The sequence below is a fragment of the Haliaeetus albicilla genome, chromosome 11 (assembly GCF_947461875.1).
Source record: "Haliaeetus albicilla chromosome 11, bHalAlb1.1, whole genome shotgun sequence".
Classification (NCBI taxonomy): domain Eukaryota; kingdom Metazoa; phylum Chordata; class Aves; order Accipitriformes; family Accipitridae; genus Haliaeetus; species Haliaeetus albicilla.
Genome location: NC_091493.1, coordinates 23794184 through 23816523, shown reverse-complemented (window position 1 = coordinate 23816523; position 22340 = coordinate 23794184). Strand labels below are relative to the sequence as shown.

The 22340-nt window shown below is 35.0% G+C and overlaps 1 protein-coding gene across 5 annotated transcripts in view; it reads right to left on the bottom strand.

The window, feature by feature from the left end:
- CPEB3 (cytoplasmic polyadenylation element binding protein 3) overlaps positions 1-22340 on the bottom strand; it is a 97171-nt gene that overhangs the window by 63355 nt on the left and 11476 nt on the right. For 3 of the 5 annotated variants that reach the window (XM_069796663.1, XM_069796664.1, XM_069796665.1), the window contains exon 3: positions 498-657. In XM_069796663.1, the coding sequence (XP_069652764.1) occupies positions 498-657 (160 nt within the window). The remainder of the gene's footprint in view (positions 1-497; positions 658-22340) is intronic. The other 2 variants (XM_069796666.1, XM_069796667.1) reach the window with 1 other exon arrangement.

Below are 22340 nucleotides of genomic sequence, written 5' to 3'. Positions count from 1 at the left end.
AACATCTAATAGCTTTTGGCTCCCCCTAACAATTTGAAATCCAAATTAAGATACTTTTTCTTAAAAGAATCCTGAAACAACTGTAGACAGTAACCCCGATACAGTGGTTGTTTTAAAACCCTGTATCCTAGCTGATGATCCAAAAATAAGAGCAGTATTAACTTTGAATAAGATGTTGAATGTAACAATTGGACTCTAGTTGCACTACACATTTTCTGAACTGAGTGACTGCAGCAGGAGACCCAACTGTGCAATTTGCTCATACACAAAACCAAGTTTCAGAAATGCCAGTTAGATAATATTATGATTGTGCACTTATAATAAATGTATACACATTTCACCTTATCTTCCTACAGTAGAGATGATTATCTTAAGATGTGAAAACAGAAGTTTTACATAACTGACAACTCATTCATTAGCAAAAAGTTTACAGCAATACTGAAAAGCTGATTTTTGTTTAAACACCAAGCAAGCATGGACATATGAATATTCCTAACCTGTAAAATGATTCCTCCACATTATATCAGCGAAACTCATTGGTGGGCCACTGGGAGGGTAGTGTTTACCTTTCAGAGGCTCATGATCAGTCCTTATCATATCCATTAAGGAATTTTCCAAAGAGTGCAAGTTAAAAGTGTCATAGGGCCTATTCCGGTCCTAGAAGAAAAAAAAAACAAAAAAAGGAAAGAAAGACTGTTATAGAAAAAAAATCATTTTTTAACACAGGCTTATTTCTTATTTTATAAAACTCCAGCATCCAATTCTACATTTCTTCTTGATGGAACTTCTTATATTACAAAAAAATTTGATGAATATAAGCCTACAGTTGTTAAAATGATACCCTTCATTTTGCAACTGCTGCTTTCACCAGTACAGCTATGCAGAGAGGCTTTTTAACAATTCTAAAAATTTACATACAAACAATAGTTAATTCTAAACTTTATCATTTAAATAAGAACTTAGAAGTAAAGAAATATTGATGTTTATACTAGAGAAGTAAAATTGTTTCAGAGTTCAGATTTTTTTTTTTTTTTTTAACAGCTTCATCATCTGCCTTCTATCATGGTGCTACCTTAACATCAGAGCAGAAGCAAGCAATGCATGAGATGCCAGCAGGCACTGCTGTTCCGGAAAGTACAAAGTAATATTTCAGATGTCTAACATGAATCTCAGAGGTTTAAGGGAAGTACACTAGATGCAAAACAAAACAAAAAGCAAGATAGGATATGCAACACTTTCACACTAGGGCACTCAAAAACCTGAGGAAGGGTTGGTTTGTATTGTTTGAATCTCTCATTTTTAATTCACTGTAGTTTAGCTTCTGTTCTTTTAAGTAAAAGGGAAAAAGAAAAAAACAACAAAACAACCACAAACAACCTTTAGCAGGCTTATAAAAATAACCAGTTTCAAAGTTCAGGAACAATCTTATGGAGGGAACAATCTACCCATGCCCATGTATCTACAGTACTGTACACAATGGGACGGCATAACAGAACGGCCCCTTGTAGTCAGACAGTTTCTAAAAAACATTAATTTTCTTATTCTCATCGCCATCATAAAAAAAAAGTTAAGTACAAATATGTAAAAGATAGCAGTTTTTCTTTGTACACTGTATTATGCTACAATTAATAAAGAGTGGTATAACATTCTACTGTGCAAACTGAAACCTTCATTGTAATATGCCCCCAAAATTCCTGGAACAATGTTTTCCTCATGCTGGTTACTACAAGATTATCTTCTTGCTTGAAAGAATAAAATTTAAAATCTTCAGACAAGAAGCAGCGGTATCCATAGAAAATGTAACAAAAGTTTTGTCTTAATAAGTATTATTTCTTTGGAACCCTCTTTTTCTTAGGTTGTCTTTAAATAAAATTAAAGGACAGAATTAGTTCACTGACTGGTATAATTAAGCTTTATTTTAATATTCCTGTTCTGGAATTTAAATAAATACACGTTATTAAAAGTTTGCTGTTACTGAAAGCTCTGAAATACAGATCTTACTGCCAAAAATCTCATGTTCCCACAGTCTATCTACTCAAAACTGAAGATCCAACTTCCTTTCTCCAACATGCTAATGTTGTATTTTCTGTAAGTGGACTAGCACTACTTTCTTCATAAATTTATTTCCTCTATTGAGCATTTTTTGGCAGTCAAACATGATGTCCAAAGAATAATACTTGATTTCTGTTAGAAGCTATACTAAGCACTAAAGTTCAAATGAGCTCACTGATTCTCAGTTTCCATTGTTGATGATTTTCATCTTCTACAGCTGCTTAGAATGCCACCATTTGTATACTGTATTTAAAAAAGTACTTGTTCACCTCCCCAAGTGGATCAATACATATGGAATATAAAAATTTATGCCCAGGAAATCTAAAATAGATCGGGGGGGGGGGGGGGGGGGGGGGGGGGGGGGGGCGGAACGACACAACAAAAAAACCCGAACCACAATCCAAACCAAAACCCCAAAACCCTGAAGTAATTTTTTTCTAACAGAAAAATTTATTTTGGTTAAAACAACCCACTGCTTAGTAATATGTAGTAGGAGAGAAGAGTTTGTTTTATTTCATATGCACTTCCTTAAAAGAAATGCAAGGCTAGATTGAAAAGAAAAAGTGTAACTTGGATGTAAAAAAAATTCCATTCTTGTGATATATTAGTAACTTGATTAAATAGGATCTATATTATTCCCTTAAAGCAAGAATTTTAGCCACCTTTTCCCATTTGTTTCTTTTAAATACCTTTTAAATACCTGTACTGTGAGCATGTAAGGAGGCAAGGTGTTACAATACAGAACTATGGCACCTTTTTGAAGAGAAAATATGAAAGCAAAGATACAGCTTGTGTCCTAAATAGGGGTGGGGAAGTATTTTTCAGTCAGATCAGTCCCCTGATCTGGATTACTATATAGCTGTAGCAGACCTGAGCTGGCAAAACCAACACTCGCAGGACAGCAAAAGGGCAGGACTGCTGCTTTTGCCACAATGATAGTTTATTCCAGCTTTAAACATGCCTGAGATTACAGTCTTAGAGGCCGGAAGGAGTGAGTTCAGAAGGGGACACAGCCTACAAATTTAATTTAATTGTCCTTTATTAACATATGTATGTTATATTTTAAGTATGCTACTATAGCAGCAAATCCCTGGGAGGTTCTACTTTGTTCTAAAGCTTCCCAAGGAGCTGTGCACATGGTCATATGTGAAAAAAAGGGAGGAAAAAAAAAATCATAGCATCGAAGGCAAGGTTTGCTAGAACGCAGGATCTTTCTAACCTTTTAAGGGGCTTACAAACCTGCAATATATTTTCAAGATTAAATTAGACCTACACTGGCCACAGGAAGATCAATTTGATCAAAACCCTTTACCTAGGCAATTATAACACTTCCCACTATAGTACTCGAGCAAGCTAAATCAAGTAAAGGAAATTTAGACACAACAGATTTTTACGAGTATATTGTGGCATGTGCATAAGTATAACGCATGCTGACTACAGATTTTGTAGTGTGGGTGATAAAACGAACAAGTCAGGGCTAACATTCTAGCTCCTAAGTAAAAGGGCTACTACCATTTTTCTTAGTAGCTTTCATTTCAGTAGTAATTAATTTGTACTCAGCAGTTTTGAAGATTGTTTCCTAAATTCAGCAATTTCTTCCAAGAAGCCTGGTGCTTCTGCACACACATGCATCAGATGATGTTTTCTTGTTTCTCAGCATGAACAGGTTCTCCTGGTTTTGTGAACTGATACTGTTCCATCTCCCACATTTGCCTTTTGCATTGTTTCCACAAGCTACCGATCTACTGCCAAACAATCCCAACAACGGAAACAATTCATAAAGGTCCTTAGTAGCACATGAGAACTTTGCAAGGAAGTTCCAGGACTAGGACCATGAATGGAAATCAAAATATAAAATACAGAATGATAAAGCAGAATAAAAAACTTGGAAAAGAAGTTTGAAAATCCAGCAAGTCTGGAAAATCTGCTAGGACCTTCCAGAGAAGACAAAGATCCTAAGACTGACTTAGATAAACTACATTACGGATAAAAGAGAAATCTCCAGCTACAAGGCACTGCCTTTGGCTACGCAGCAATCATTAAGCTACCAAAAGATTAAGTACAGCCTGCCCAGGTTGGATTGTACTTTTGCTGTGTACAGACAGCAGCTCGTTCCTTTTTAGCTGCTAGTATATATGGCAGCCTATTTCAGTTCTTAGAATACTCTGTCTTGAAAGAAAGAAAAACTGCTTAGTAATAACAACTCTTAAAGAAGATATGGGTCCCAGAACTTTAAATCCCAGCCCTTGGTTGTTATCTATACATTCATCCATGACATAGACTTCCTCAAAGTATGTATGTAAAGCATACTGAAAAATCACAAACGCATATGCAGGATCAGATTTTTGAAGGATCACAAAGTGAAATGGACCTTCAATTGAAGTTGGCTCTCAACTTTCTACCTCTAAATATCTTACCTGTAAGGCTGATTAAAAATGTCACAAAACACAGTGCCTATAATCTGCCTGTTAATTTAAAACAAAACAAAAACACAACAAAAAACCCAAACAAAAAAACACCCCAAAAAACCAACAACAAAAAAAAAGAAAAAACCAAAACCCAGTAACTTTGCCAAAAAAGAACTGCAAAGTCAAGACACTAAAATAAAATGAGAAAATACCATAATTTGCATTCTACTGCATTTTACAATTTTGTGCATATGTATTATGCTAGTCTTTAATTATACAACCATAATAATTTTTCAGAGGTCTCCAGTCTCTATCCAATACACATAGTGAACCAGCTCCAGGAATGAATCAAAACAGTGCTTTGAAGAGGTCTGTTTATCTCTAGGACAGATGCCTATGTTGCTTATTCCAGGAGACGGCTGGGGTGTAATCAGTGTGTCAGCCAATTCCAGGAAGGGAAAAGACATTCTTAAAGTTATCTTAATTATGAAACAAAGATTACTTAGCAGTACCTGAAGTATGTAATTGACATGTATGGTTATCATTTGAAAGCAAAAGAACTTTTTCCCTTTGTCATACCCTGTAGTGTGGTGTGCTTTGTCCTGCCCCCCTCAGACTCAGAGCATGGGCATGTAAGGGCAAGGCATACCTAGCACTACTTCAGTTCCCCCCCAATAGATAGACAAACCATGTCTTTACTGATAAGAGGGATAGGTAAAGAATGAGGATAGAATATATGACTACAGCATGGATGACAAAGCCAAGACCACATCTATAGCTAGGGCCATAATAGGTGGTAAGTGGACCTTAATACAGCCTGGTTTGCTCACTATCTCTTTCAGCTTGAACAAGTAGCCCTAAGTAATTGGAACTAATGAACTAAAAAAGGAAATGACCAACATATCCCACAGCGGAGACATGGAGAACATGCACCTTGCTCCAAAAACTGAAGCTTATCTTTTTCTTCTGTCTCTGCAGAGGATTACAGCAGTAGACACTTGACCATTAGTTGATTAAACTACAGTCACAAAGTGAAAAGTTTTACCCTGAGAAGGCATGTCAGGAATCTAGCACATGTTGCCCAAGCCTAGCTACTGTCCATACTCAAAATCCCTAACAATGTATTTCTGCATGTGTTGAATTCTTGTTGGTATGGTCATCTGCACCTGTACCATAAAACACACATCGAGCTGAGAGATACACCTGATCTGCCTATTTTTCAGTATGCAAGCAGCAAAACCTCAGGTGGCTTGACCCTTCCAAAGATATATTTCCCTGGGTCTATATATTTCAGTCCATCTGCTAACTGACTTCCTATTCAGCTTCCAAGCTTCCTATATTCTGAGCAATATCTCAGTTTCACTGATTTATTTAATTGTTCTACATTTTCATGCTGCCGTAGATTTTCAAGCTTCCTGCACCAGTATGTGGCGCAATGCAGCCCAACCCTGCAGAGCAACAAGATGGCCTCCACTCAGTGAACTATTAACCAGTTCCAGGAGAGTACCAAAACTCCAGTTAGGCTCACAGAAGTCTCAGCATTTTTTACTTACTAAATTCTGGGACATTACATGTAGTATTCTGATCAGAAGAAAGGGATGAGATCCTGGGGAATGGCTAAAATTCTTATGGCTTAAACAACTTCCCTATCAGTGCAGACTTCTTCACTGTGGTCACTGCTGTGTTTCATTCTTCTGTTCCTGACATAAGCCTGGATTTGGCTGCACAGGATTACTAAGTATTGCCAACTAAAGCTGAAGTCAATGGAAGCCAGCTTTGAATAAATACAGGGTAAAATGCCAGCACTATTTTAAACTGGGCTCGCTCACTCTGTTCTAGCACCTGCAGCAGGGGTTATTACTAAGAACACAAGGAAAACAAGTTTGTCTTGCTCCAGTATCCCAATCCAAAGCAGCAAAAACAGCAACTGCAAAAAAAGTATTACAGAAGTTCGGCTTGGGACATGCTCAATCTGCCATGACAGTGCACATGAATGATCACATACAGCAAGCTCTAAATACTCACTGAGCAGTCTTTAGCTCCTAACAGCTTCAGCTGTGATGCAATCCCACTTGCATTCTCAGTAAAGTTTAAAAAAAAAAAAATCTTTCAAAAGATAGGACATCTGAGGAATATGGTCCCATGGTAAAGTAAAAAGATTGCTTTGCAACAGAATCAAAAAACTGTAAATAGGAAGTGTTACTTCCTTTGCAGCTTGGTGCTTGAATGCTGCCAATAACATGACTGACAACACAGATGCATGCAGAACTAGAATAACCAGAAATTTCAGTAATTTTTTCCTTATATTGGATTTCATGAAAATATAAAATAAACCAAAACAAATAAGAAGGCATGAAATGTAGGTAGGAGGGAAAAATAGGGTAAATTTTTCTATACCCACGATAAAGAACATTATAGCAGAGCTGCTAGTATTAAGTCTTAATGGAATTTTATTTTAATTCCACTTTCTTTTTTGATCTTTCCAGTTAATTTTGGATAGTATTAAACTAAGCCGGATTTATTATGTTCCTTTACTGGAACAAAAAGGGGAATGTTTTCTTACATTATTATTGCTCTTGGAATGCCCACAGAAGAAACACATTGACTTTTCATACATTTGTCTTTTCTCACTACCAACTGTAGCACATTCTACTTTTATAGGTGTTCAGAAGTTCACTGGGCAAAAGGTGAATTTTTTTAAGCTTGTTCAAAAAGCTTCTAAGAAAAATGGGGAAGTTTAATACAAATATAAAACAATATCTAATTGTATATAGATTATGGAAACATTTCCATATAATTTGAAAAATAACATTTCAGAACTCTAGTTAATGATATTTAATCATCTTGCCTGTGTTATATAAACTTTTATAGCTAACATGCAAGAACATAGATTGAATCCAAAAGCCTTGAAAACTTGACCTACTCAAGCAATTTTTCCACAGAAGTAAAGGTTGTATTGAGACTTTACCCCTTTACAAATTCTGAGTTCTAAAATGTTACAAAACCCCTAAAATCTTTCAGTGAAATGTTTCTAATTTTTATTTCCAAATGAACTAAAAAGCACAGAAATAGGAAGAGATACAACAGGCTTTACATAGAATTACAAAAACTGATACAAATCATATTATTCAGTTTAAAGGTCATTTTACTTCACAGTTAAGATGAGATTCCCTTTTTGTACACAATACATGCTCAAAATATATAAAAAAAATGTTCAGGCTTTATAGCCATAAGACTTGGCTTAATCACTTAAAGAGACTATCTTGACAAGTTACTGAATATTCAGTATTTGCTTGCAAACTGCAGGGAAGAAAGTAATAGAATTTACCCTGCCTTGTGCTAAATAGAGGTGGTAGCTACAGGGCAGACTGAGAGAAATACATTGACTGTTTCCCTGGTTTAGACAATTCACATTTTGGAGTTGCAGGCAACAAACCACAATATGGCTCTACTGGATTAAAAAAACCAAACAAAATATATATATAATATAAATAAATAAATATATATATTGTTCTATATTACATTGTTCATTCATTAGAGCCTAAGCAATAGCCTACTTACTGTGTTCTTTGAAGCACCCTTAGCTATTCTTCCAATACAGACTTTTATAATATGCCAAGCGTACTAGTTACATGATCACTAGTGTTATTTCTCCACCTCATATTCAAAGAAAGTAAAGCACCTAGTCAAATGCTGAAATCACCTAACCTAATGCTCCCATAGGGAACACTGTTTATTACCAGCAAACAGAAATCTAATACACTTAATATTTCAAACATGTTCCTTTTGCCATCAAAACAATTAGACAACATGTTTAAAAAACCCAAACAAACAAAAACCCCACAACAACCAAAAAAAATCAAAGGAATCTACAGAACAGCTATTATTCTTACACCCATTACACTACTGTAGGGAATGATCTGCAGACATTACAACTGACTGAGCACTCACTGACAGGATTTATGTTTAGTCATATTTTGTTCTACATGATGCTTTAGATAAAAATCTGCACATCAGTCCTGCTAATGAATGCCTCTCAAAAAGCTGATGCATCCACTTTCTATTATAGTTACTGATTCCAGTAACAAACGACTCTAACACTTTTAAAGTATAGGATTAAAGTAGTTACACCCAAGATGATCATCAATTCACAAAAACAAGCAAGTGGAAAAAAAACAGTGTCAGCAGTAGAATTTACAAGGCCATTCATTATACCCTTGAGCTATTAAAATGACATAATTTACCTGGTTCATTGGCCTGCTGTGCAAGAGTTCAACACTTATAAGTTACCTTTGGGCTTCTACCACTCTGTTCAGTAGAATGATGCCTATGTACCATAGCAAGGAAAAACTAACATTGACCTAAGAACACCTTGCAGCTAAATCAGCACAAGTGCAAACCTCAAATCACAAGATGAAAGCACTACAAAGAGGCAAAGACTGCAAACAGAGGAGAAGGGAGTATTGGGGATGCTACAACATGAAAGAATCTGAATGATCATGCTTCACAGTCTGGACCACATAATGTAAAAGACAGTAGAGACATATTGTATAAGGAAGATATTGTCTCAGAAAGATTTACAATAGGAGCAGACTGTCCGCTCCGATATTATAGGATAATGAGACAAAATGGAAGATAGAAAAGAATACAAGTAATAACTGTCAAACAGATGTCTGAGCACTATTGCTCAGTAGCTTCATTTACTGTGGCCACCACAGTAAAGGAATCTCAAGGGTTTCTCTGAAACTGAAACAGTGGGTTTGTGTACAGTTACTGATCTGTGACATGGGATATATTGGTAAGGTTAAAAAAAAAGTGTCAGTGAAATGTTTAAGTCTTATGACAAACAAAATACTGACTCTCAACCAAACTCATCATGCTTTTAAGAACAATGTGACTAAAGTAATACCTAATTGGCATATTTCAAGTCAGGCTCCTGTTCCATTTCCGTTGTGCCCAGGAAATAGTGCCTCCTGAGTAAAACAGCTTGTAGGTGCCAGAACTCCAGACAGGAATTTCAACAAAAACAGGGTAAGACATTTCATCTGTTCATACAGGACAAGAACTTCACCTACTGGTTTGGAAAACTACCCTCAGAGAGGACAGTAATTCTGTCATTTTAATGCCAATATAGCCCTTTACTTCTAAAAGGAAACCAAGAAAAAGTTAAGTATAGTGGAAATAGTTGTTCGACAGGGTTGGCAGGGAAGTGGGGTCATTTACCAATATTTATACACAGGCCTAAACCATGCCACAAACACTCTCAATAAAAAACAGCTCCCAGGGAAGACAAGGAGGTGACCTTTTCAGTGTGATGTCACTTTGCGTCCAGCAGGATTTAAAGAAAATGTTTAACCTATTAGTTGCCATATACTTTTACTCACTAAAGTTACTCGTGTAAGTTGTCCAAGTCCTAACTTTATATTATTACAGCATGATTAATATGCATGACAAATTGTGGCACAAGAATTTAAAACCTACTATAGAGGTACACGTAAAAAAATCCACTCTGCCACCTTCTTCCTAATGGGGATTGAGAATAGTTAGGCAGCAAATGTTCTCCATCCTGGGACTTTATCAAGGACATCATCTATCATAGAATTCCAAGCTGTCACAGCCACCAAGTTATAAGCAAAAGAGGACTACAGCCTCTCTCAAGCTGTGCACCTACTTCTAGACGTGAGTTGAGGACTCCTGTATAGCCACTGGGATACGAGGCAATCTTCTTCCTAAAGTGTCATTATGTTACAAACTTTAATTTAAGAATATTTGCTATTAACTATTTTATCAGCTTCAAAGTTACCAAAGGCTGCATATATGCAACTGAACAGGTGGCAAACAGCAGAGAGCAGCAATCCAAAGACTACTTATAGCATCAAGCTCCACTTAGAGGAAGGAAGGGCAGAAGTAGAGGAAAAGAAAACCCAGCTCCAAATTATGTTTTAATTAGAAGCAACTCTTCAAATCAATTATATGCAAGCAATTCCATTTCAGATCAAATTTTGTAAACAAAGAAGGAATTTTTCCAGTTGCAAGTACTGAATCATCCCATGAATGAAATATTTCAGTTTAATAACAACTTCAAAATTAATACATTAAAATATATTATTTCATATAATAAATATATTAAAATAGTAACTGAATCACACTATGCATACTTGCATCTTTTATTACCTAAGGGGCTCAAAGGCATACAGGATATGAGGAAAAGAACAACTGTCTCATGTACAAGGTGCCTGAATACTTATGTTAAAACCCTTAAAAGGATATTTCTTCCTCTTGGAAGAGAAGAAGCCATAAGCATTTTTGTGTTGTCATTTAGGTGTTATGCATTCAAACTACTGCTGCACATTTGGATTTAATGAATTAAAATAATTCAGAAGTCACATTCAAGATATACAAGTAAACGTATGAACAGGCAATTAACCAAAAGGAAGCCTTCTTTATGTTAACTCCTCAAATTGGAAAGGATACTCATAGAATCATGAAAAACGCTTTCCTTTTACGTTATAAGAGCTAAACTGATTAGCACAGGGCAAATTTAGTAAAGATTGCTCCAGACAGGTAAAATGTCTTGAGATAAAAGCCTACCTGATTTGCAACAGAATTTTCCTTTTTTGCACAAGGTAATTAAGATTGACAGGCACCTTAAGAAATGTTGCTAGAAGGAAAGAACCAGGATGTTCAGCCACTTAAGTACATTCAGGGGAACCGTAACAAGTTCTGCGTGAATACCTTGAAGAAATGACTAGGAAAAGTCTAGCAAGACTGATGAAAGAATTAAACAAAAACATATCAGAAGAAGTAATGAGAAAATAATATAGCCTCCATAATCGGTCTTTACATACAGAGGGGAAAATGAGGTAAACAAAGGTAAACAGTAAAGACAGGTAAGCAGTAAGAGACAAAGCAATATCATCTATCCAATTCAGTAACAGACATCAGCTGCATGTGAACACTGTAATCAAAAGGAGCCAGAGTCTGTAAGGCACCATTAGTGGAGCAACTAAAGCTAGTCCAAGTAAGCATGTCAGTACTGTATATATCTGACCAGCAAAATAAAAATGAAAGAACTGCAATAACTGAAGCAGCATATGAAACTATAGATGACAAACATTGTTTCTAGTTTTTATGACTGAAATTCAAGGATTTCTTCTCTTTAAGAAATACAAAGCAGAGATAAAGTAGCATCATACGTTAATGATGCAATATCCTGGTAACTATGATTTCTGGTTCTTGAAAGAATATGATATGGCTGATCTAACAAGGACTTCAATATAGCATTTGCTACAAGCAAACTATGTAAGGGCGGGGGGGGGAATGGTTATTAGTGCAATTGAGGTAAAGAAAATAATAAAAAGGGAAAGAACTGATAGTGCTAAACAGTGAAATCTGCTAAAGAAAAGTTATAATGGAGTTTCTTAGATCTTGAGACAGATTTTATCAATAACATTGGTTATTAAAAGTAGGAACACACTAATAACATTTACAAGATATCATCAATACAGAGATCAGCTCATCATAGAGAAAGAACTGAATTAATTTGAAGAACTGCAGCAAAGCAGGATGATATTTAATAGCACTAACCACAAGGTCATGACCTCAAGGACTCAATTTTCACAATATACTGGGACCTCATCAACCAGAAAGAAGGACACAAAAAGGAGAAAGACAAGAGTTTACTAGTTAATTTCTGGACAATTACAAACCACAAGTATAGATGTTAAGTGTGAAAAGGTAAACAAAACTGCAGGTTGTATGAAAAATTATACCTCTAGTAGGGTTGCCTTTTGCATCTATTTATATCTGTATTCATAAAAAAAGCTATTTTCATTGCATTCATTCTTTTAAACTATTCCCCTTCCTCCACACACCCAACAGAGCCAAGGACTGAGCTGTATTTTGAAACATTGACCAGTTCAAGTTCATATTCAAACAAGGCTACTATGTAAGTGAAAGAGCAAGAAAACTTCCCAGTTTCTCTGGAAAGTCAGGCCTTCCAAACAAACTGTAGAATTTACTACAATCCATTTTCAAGTAGTTTTAAATGGTGCACACAACGTCAGCTACTTCTCCCTTGCCTAACAAGAAAAAATTGTTCTGTATGTAATCTACTATTTCTACTTTGCAAAACCATGTCAGAAGAGGGTGTTCCTGTTTAGGCAAGGGAGGTAAGACTGTGTACAGAAGCTTGCATCAAAACATTACTTGTAAACTCTGCTGACAATTATGGTTGATTTTATTAATCAGAAGCCCCAGGTACAGCTTCATTTATTAGCAGCCAAAAGTAGCAGGAGCTACCAAGCTGAGGACCCTTACCACTGAAATGTCAAACCCAGCGTAATGTTTGCAAGATTTTATTTGCAGAAATTCTCATCCACAGAAAGGGAATGGGTATATTGTCATCTTGGATTACCTTATAGGAATATGTCACAACTTCAATTTCATTTTGTATTATAAAACCCCTACTTTTTCTTATCCCTGACTTTTGTTTCCTCCATCCTCTTATTCTGCTTTAGTCTTCCTACTGCACAGTTAGCTGCTACTTAGGGCTTTGTGAATTTTAAGAAAAGCCCTGTCAGTTACTGTGAGAGGTTTCACAGTTTTCAATTTCTCTTTTTTTTTTTTTAATGTTGCAGGAAGAAACAATATGAGCCAAGAAAGAATACATGAGTAAGAAAATTATTTAATGAGATTAAATATTAGGTCAGACAGTTATGGGAATCATAATTTAAAACTAAAAGGTATCTTTATAAGTAGTTTAAAGAAAATTTCAAAACCACAAAGTATGTTATAAACACTTGACAGACTTGATTATTATACATCTTAACAGTTAGTAAGCACATCCATAGATGGTATTAGATTTGGTTGTAAGACATCTGTTAATGTGCTGGACCCTAACAATCAGTTAATACATTAATCATTCATTAACCCTTTACAAACATACAGTTACTGTAAAGGTCATGTAGTAAATGGTAGTAACACTAGCTACCCACATGCTAATTCATTAATGCTTTTCACAAATCTCCTTCACAAAGTAAAATACTGCATTAAAGGATCTGCCTAAAAAAGCTCTGATTAGTACTCTGGATAACACTGCCGTGTGAGACCACTGGGAATGTGGGAGTTTAATATATTAGATTTAAGGTTTCTGAAGTATGATCTGTTGACTACTATAAGGTCATATAAAATTCATGATTGTCTATCACATGCTGCTAATTCTCTACCTTATTTCAAGCTGCTTAACACATGATAAACTTCACAAATAAGTTGAGATTTCTGTCTTTTACATTCTAGGCCCAAAAAACTAAGCAGATACAAGCTCTCTTGGACCTCAATCAATGCACTACCAGTAATATACAAACAAGAAATGCCCAGACCAATTCAAGAAGAGCTTGTCATACCTGCATATGAGATTTAAAAATATTACTGAACATGAGAAAAATGCATTACTTGACGAAAGCACAAGTACTTTCTTATAAATAAGGGTCAAAGTTTCCAGTCAATTTTTTTTCAACCTAACACTGTCTTTTTAATACTTAACTGGATGGTCTGGAAAGACTGATTTTTTTAATCTTTTTTTGGGTTAATAGGAAAGAAATAGCAAAATTTGAAAGTTAGAGAGAAATAGAAAAGAGAAAAAGAATGACTGGATGGTCATGGTCATGTTAGTGGAAGGCAGGCTTGAAAAACTGAGATGATCTAACATTTAACAGACCATCTTGCAATGCATTGTTCTTAGATATTCTAATTTAATAGAGCAACTTTGTAATCCAAACTAAACATAAATATTTATAAAAAATACTGGTTTATGTATCATCAGAAAAAGCAATTGTAGAAATAAGGCATAAAAAAAATAAATCTAAAGTTCCATAAAAGAACACCATCTTGGGTGAAAGTAAAAATATATGTATAAAGGATAACGTTCAGCATAGCTGAGCTGAGAAGATGGTCCAATAATACTTGGCACAAGCTCCAAAACTATTCACCCATTCCATGCCTTTTTTTGTTTAACAGTCTAAAGGCTTTCAGGGTAAGAATTGTTTGTTACATACATTGTATGACATGTAACCAAAATTAAATGGCATTTCGCAGTTAGATGACAGTGAGAAAGTTTTAGTAAATCATTATGATTACTGATTTTACCAGCAAAGTAAAAACTGTAAACAAAAAATTTTTACTTGGTTTCAATTTTTTATTTATTTGGTTTTTTTTAATAAGGACAGAGGCAGAAGAAATCTGAGGTTAGTGGAAAAGATAAGCGTAGTAAGTTTAAGATTGAAGAAACATCCAGGAGACCTTTTATGATGTTAAGAAAGACTTCATAAAAAGTCAAAACCCTGCAATTCACACTTCAACATGCACCATTGTAGTGAGGATTTAGAATATACACATAAAAACATAAAAATTGCTTTTTTTCCATTAAGACCATACAAAAGACTAAGCATAACCACCAAAAACTTTGAGAATTACAGAAATAAATGAAAAAAGAAAAAAACTAAATTTGAAAAATAACAAAAAAATTGAAGAAAAATATAATTAGTTTGGTGGTTCTAGTTCCTGTTTCTAAATTTAGTTTACCTACACATACAGTGTAAATAAACTAGACAATAGTGATAATGTAGTAGTACTGATGGTATAGCGACAATTTAAACTTTATCTTTCGAAATCAAGTCAAAATCACTGGGTTGGCCTTTTTAATTCTTATCAGGTAGGAATTACATAATCATTCAAGAAAACATGACAACTCCTTCCCCCCCCCCCCCCCCCCCCCCAATGATAACTAACAAACACCAGCAGTAAGAGACTAAAACATTTCCACTGCTTCAAGCAGAATGAAGCAGCAACTTCCAACAAGGAATTATGAATTTTCATTTAATCCAAAAAAAGACTTTACGATTCAAGTGTTTTAAAATAAAATGTTTGTTATGTTTTATTTTTAGCAACTTCCATAAGAAGCCATCATTCTAAAGACTTCCTTTAGGAAATAAATCTTACTCACAAAAAAAACCTTTTACCACTCTGACAACAAAACCAAGAAAGCTTCAGTGGGTGATTTTCCTTTGTTTTGAAGAGCCCTTCTTATATATAGAAGACATTAATTCAGAAACATAATACATTATAGATAGCATCACTTTCTAAAGTTGCCTGACATTTCTCATTAAAAGGTCGACTTTAAGTTGCTTACAGTGTTGCCAGAAGAAACTTTTTAGGGTGAAGATGCCCACCTTTGCAGTAATTCTTTCATGTAGGAAAGATGAATTTCACTGGAACTTCCACTTACAATTATGACGTAGAAGAAAATTATATATATTAAAAACATCCATGTTAAAGACATAATGCTTTTTTCATTTTATGTCAGAAGTGGTTTTCTGTCAATTTTGTGAAAATCCATCCCAAGTCACACATTCTGGAAGCTGGGTGTGGGGATGGGGAAAGAAAATCAGTTCAGCATGTTCAGACTAAGTTATCACTTGGTTAAATTTTCTAAATTTCTACCTAATATTTCTGAAAACTCCATTCTTCCTGAATTTATTTAAACGTACTTAAAACCCCTCATGCTATTAAATTTGCACAGGAGTAATTCCCACAGAGTAAGTGAACGCAATTCAGATTATGACTACAGGGGTTTATTGGGCCTTCCCCTGTAACCTGAAGCTCTGACATAGAAAGCAGAATAGGGAAGGCCAACTCAAATGAGAAGCCTCAGTACAAAAGGGGATCAAAAAGCAGGAACAGAAAGAAGTAGAAGGGAAGTTTGGAAGGAGTGGAGTTGAACAGTTCAAGGGTGGATGAAAAAAAAAAGGGGCCATACCCACAAAATCATGCTTCACCCAAAACTGAAACCCATTGACAGTATGTGCTCTGTACACATTACTTTCATTAACTTAGTTAAACCATGAACAAGCTGTAGTGTTGATCAAAAGACTCCAACTTGGCTGATGAATCACGTGAAGGTCATCATCCTAACATGTAACAGAATCTGTGGTTTTGATTAAGTATTTTACTTAAGCTCTAGGAATTTAAAAGAAAACTGCAATTCTTGCAAATTTTGCACAAAAAAAAGTTAGGAAGTAGAGGAGTAAGACTGCCTGTACAATTTAAATTCTACCATTTTGCATGAATAACCTATAGCTGTCTAAGTTACAAAACCATTTTTCTGACAAAATGCTACCTCATTCAGTGCCTATCAGCAATGTTTTGAATAATTAAGAGGTTGTTTGTTTATAGAAGTTCTATGTTGTTTCTTGCAGAATTTGGAAGATGTAGAGAGAACACACAGCTAGTTGAAAGAAAAGTGGGTCTCAATTAAGGAAATTAAATATTTTGCTTCTTTTCTCTTCCCTAATGAAAAGTTCTTAATTCCTGAATAATTGGCATGTAACTTAAACAAAAACTTTTCACAAGTGACAATTTGTTTTCTTCACTTTTTGGTGCCTAATTTGAGATTCACACAAACAGCAAACTTGGAGACAGTCAATGGATGTTCTGTTTTCAAAGAGCTATATATGCTAAATATTTCAGCAAAACCCACAACTTTTCAGTATTCTCAGACTGAACATTGAAAAGAGAATGATTTTCCCAAACTCTGTGCTCTTATTTACATCTGTAGAATGGAGATCACACCACCCCTTCTCCTAACAGTGTTGTGACAAAGCAGATCAGGATCTATCCTGACCAGCACAGTGCTTCTCTTCTATAAGATGTTAGAAAAAGTGACAATTTTATCTCTGGGATGAGTGAAAAGCATGCAATAAAGAGATAAAGCCACATTAAACAATGAGGAAAAGGAAAGTATCAATTAGCTGTGTTTTACAAATGCTACCTGTAGGAAAAGACAGAATCATATAACTGAAACTTATGAAAATGTGACCAAGTCTGAGCATACACAAAGTTTCTGCAACATTTCACAACTTGCATTTTTTAAATTCTAAAACCTACAAGTAATAACAAAAAGATTACACAAATGAAGATCTAGTTCTGTTTACAAAATTAGTACGTTAATCTAACTACTGAGACACCTGCTTATTATCAGTATGCACAATATTCTAATAATTGCTTAAAAGCAATGCTTTTGCACTTCTTGTAAATTTCTACTACATGAAACAGAGAAAAACTAAATAAAGAAGAAATAATGAAACAATACATGGTAATAGTACCCTAAATTTGGTTACAGAATGTATAAAATGTCACAATACCCTAAAAACTGAAAAGCCTAAATATGTTCTGACATACTTGTTAGAAAATGGGAATGGAAAACTCTTATATCTCAACTTGCATAGTCATGGAAAAAATAAGTGTAGTTTAAGCACGAAAAAAGAGGCAAATTATCTCAATAACAGCAAAACCTTCTTTGTCAATGTAGTTCTAAAGCAGCTGTTACTGAAAATTAATTATAATTGTTTTTTGGAGAAAATGAACTGCTTATACATAGATATAGATTATAGATGTATATACATATACATTTTGCATACATTTATATACAAAATGCTACTATTACTAGGAATGGAAAAATTGTCAAAAGCTTTGAAATATGCATAGTTTATTTGTGTCATACTACATGTTCCACTTACTCTTGTTGCTGGCTAGAGGCGGGGGGGGGGGATATCTCTAAACACATGTGGACATTTAGGAAGTTTCCCTATAGAAGGGAAGTTATTATTATTAGCCCACATAGCACCAGGAAGAGTCCAAAGGGAAATTTAGCTGACCTTATGCTGAGTAAACAGAAATTAGAAAACTCTGTTTCCTGCCCTTTCTGAAATTTTATTTCCACCCCACCACACCGAACAAGTAGGCTGAGATGAGAAACAGTATGAATTACTTCAGGCAGCATCTTGCGAAACTAAGCACTTAAGTGGGCTTGCAATAGGCTAGAAGGGCACAACAGTCTGATTACCCCTGAGAGAAGGCAGTAACTTCCACCTACTTCTATTGTTCCTCCCATTTGAAGATCATACAGAATTTCTTTACCTAGCTTTTGATATCTTCTGACAATAAAAACATGTTTTTTCTGAAGACATGGAATACAAGTAAACAATTCTCTTTCAGACCTAAAGAATATGGTGCTCCATATTCAGCAGTTAATTGCAACCAACAATTATACACGAAAAGCTTTCAATATTGATTTCTAGGAGTTGAGAAGACAGGGGTGGGGGGAATAGGGAAAAGAAAGAGAAAAGAGATACTCTTTCTATCTAAAGTCTGCTAACTGCCATTATGCTAAAGGTCTTGAACAGATCCTTTTCTGAAATAACATATTACATGTTACTATGATAAAAGCAAAAGCAAAATCAAAGTAGCATGCTTATTTTGGGAAAAACAGTGAAGTTTGTAAAGGCCTTTATTTTCTCTGGGAGTTTTTGCCACAGTTTGAAATAATATTTTGATTTAATTTCTAGGACAAGCATCTTTTATTTATGAAGAGTATTTTCAAACTTGTAACACTATCTCAAGTGATTGGTAGGAAAAAGAAAAACAAATAAAGGCAAGAGTGCCTTAGAGCCTCTCTCAGAGGGCATCACTGGATAGTTTTGCTATGATGTTTTTCTCTCTGGCCTAATTTAAAAGTTTTTGAAAGCACAGAAGTCTATCCAGTCCAAGCAAAACTCATATGCATACAGTTTAAGATCCCTATATAACTTTAAACTAAGCAGTGCTGTCTTTTAGCTTCCCTTTGGTACGCTTCAGCCAGGAATCGCTCATGAATGACCTTAATGAAAGGAGAGCTATTTTACCATCTGCTAAGAAATGGAAATCCACTCAGCAAACTCATATTTTCTTCTTGAAAATCACCTGGAACAGGAAAACATTACTTTTCCAGGTCTCTCGTCCTCTTACATTCCATTCACAAGAGCCACCTCTAGACAAAAAAAATGAAAACAGGGAAGATGATCCAAGAAAAGAAATAGCAAAATAAACTGCCATGTCCTTAACCTTCTCTTCTGCCTTACCTCACAAAGGAAAGGCAGATAATTGCATAATCAAATCTTTAAGACAAAATTATTGATACATTGTTCTATATTAATACCTTTAATGTTTTTAAGGAAGTCCTGCCTACATATGGAGTTGCTCAGAATACCAACTCCCTACTGAACTCACACTATTGCTCTACCTTTACTAACTTGAGGGCTTATATATGATTCAGTTGGTTACTTAAAATCAATAAGTAATTCATGCTGAAATCATCATACTTTAAATATAAGAGCCATGTACTTTTGTACTATTACTGTATTTTAATTAATTTGAAAATGCAGACATTTAGAACTCAGTCAAATTTAAAATCTAACAAAAACTGTAAAATACTTCACAACCACTAAGGCTAGAATGTCATGTATTGCTTGTATCTGTTACGCTGGCAGACTACTGAGATACCATGACACGTGTTCTCACATTTCAATATTCAGAATCAGGCTACATATTGTACTAGTTAATAGTAACAACAGAAGCATGTAAGAAGGGGCCGGGGGGGTGATAGAAAAGCGGACTAAGTTACTTCCACAACTAGGTCCTTTTTTTTTCTTTTTTTTTTTTTTTGTTCATAAAGTTGCAGGCTGCCAGTACTTGTGTGTCATCATGTAAGAAAAATTAAGATTAGACTACACATTAAGAAATAGTTTTCAAGATACCAGCCCAGAATGTCAAATTTAGACTAAAGAAATACAGTGTTTTAAAAATTCATCTTCAAATAGACTTATTGCATACAACTACTCTGGCTAGGGGAAAAAAAAAATAATCTAGATTTAAACAGAGGCTTTAAAATGACAGTCACCAGAATGTATTAGCCGGTAAAACTCCTTTACTGATAAATATAAAACTTTTTCACACTCATGAATGTTCCAATACTTGAACTCATTCTAATTCAGTCATTATTTTTAATACACACACGCACATATATGAGATATCCTAATATGCATTTCAGGTTACTGTAGTGGTAATAAACAGAACTATGACAAATAAGCTACAGCCAATTCATTGCCTGTGAAGAAGTTAGCACAAACATTATAAAATTGAAGTTAATAGCGTATTTAATATTTTTTTTTCCCTAGGACTTGGAGACAAAAAATGCGCTAGTTTACTGCATAAGCGCGTATATTCATATGTATGTCTGTGTACGCACGTAATTTATTTTGAGTATCAATCTATATTGACATGGAGAAAGCAAAGTATGGGCTAATATCACAGGCCTGAAGAACTTCAAGTGTTTAAAGAAAGCAGCTCCTTAAGGAGCTGTCTATTAATCATCAACCAGAAGTCACATTGGGATTATAAACATTATACAGTAGCCATTCCCTTGCCTTTCACTTCACTCAACAAACAGCTATGGTGTGTTTAGTACAACACAAAGTACTTATGCCTGCTAATGTATTACTAATTAGTGTATCTATATCTAAATGTATAAATGCATATACATACAAACATATTTATGAATATATACTTATATTTATACACAAACTTGCTGCATGTTTGGATTTGCATTTTGTTTAAGTATGAAATATTGAAATTGTATATAATTTCTAAATTTAGCTTATAATTTTATCTGGGTCTAGACTAATTCCTATTGAAATCAATAAGGAAAAAACCAAACACCAAAAACACCTCCCCCAAAAAACTTTTCTCAGTCTCTCTGCAAAGAAGATAGCATGTTAGAACTATCTTTATCCACAATAAATACCACCTTATTTATTTCTGACAGACAAGTATTTATAAGTAAAGCTGCCAAGAATGACTTGATGTATGTCAGAACCTTCAGAGCACCAAATTGCTATACATTTTTTAAATCTAAAATTTGCAGTTGTGCATTTTTTATTGTTTCTGAAGAACATTACTCAGAAAGCAGCAGAACTTGGAACACTTTCTGCGAAATTGTTATAGTGTTGTTATTATTAAAAATCCACAGGGTAGACTTCCTTAATTAGCATACTGGTCTCCAAATATTTAATTCCTTCTCTGTCTTCTCCACCGTAAAGAGAATTCGTTATCTGTGCTTCCAAGGGTCTATTGCAGGCACTATCAATCCTCCTAACCCCACAAGCTACGTCCCAGTATCTTCGTATGGCCAAAAGCCAAAAGAAATGCACTATTTACCTGAGAGAAGTGAAGGAAAAGAGAATTCTGGGAGCAGCTCAGAGCAGAGATGACAATAGCTCTCTTCAAGCCCCACCACTCTGCTGTAAAAGGAACTGAACCGTTGCCCAGGTCCCAGGGACAATCAGTTAATGTCAGCCTCAAATGCCAGAAATGAGGATCACCTAGCATAATGGCACAACACTATTGCTTGTCATGACAATCACACCAGAAGACCTTCACCTGAACCACTTAGAAGCTGAAGAATACTCAGAAGAACAAACTGGCCACATTTCTATATTTCATATCTGGCATTGTTCCACATCTATTCCTGTGATCCTATCTCGAACTCTTATTTGCCATTACATTTCATTCCCGACCTATCGCTTCTTTTCTATTCTATCAGCTTTGTATCTTCAAATTTTTTTTTATAGAGTGCAATCAATTTTCCTCAGCAAGTATATGAAAACAGTCTCCTTCAAAGCATTTTCAGTTGCCTTTCAACACCAATCACAAGGCAGATGCCAATAGAATTCCTACCAACTGATATTTTAAATGTTCTGGTAAGTTCTGCAGCACAACTCCTTGGGACAGACACTGATTGGTTTTGACATACAAGCTGCACTAATGTATTACTCAAATTTGGGGATGAAGACATATAGCCTATTGCTTTATATACATGTTCTTAAGAGAACCATTTGCAAATTCAATTTTTTTTCCTAGAACTAGATATATCAGTAGCTGAGTATCAGCTGTCTTCAAATATTACAGACTCAGAACACAAACCTTGATTATAGAAGTTTTCTGCTTAAA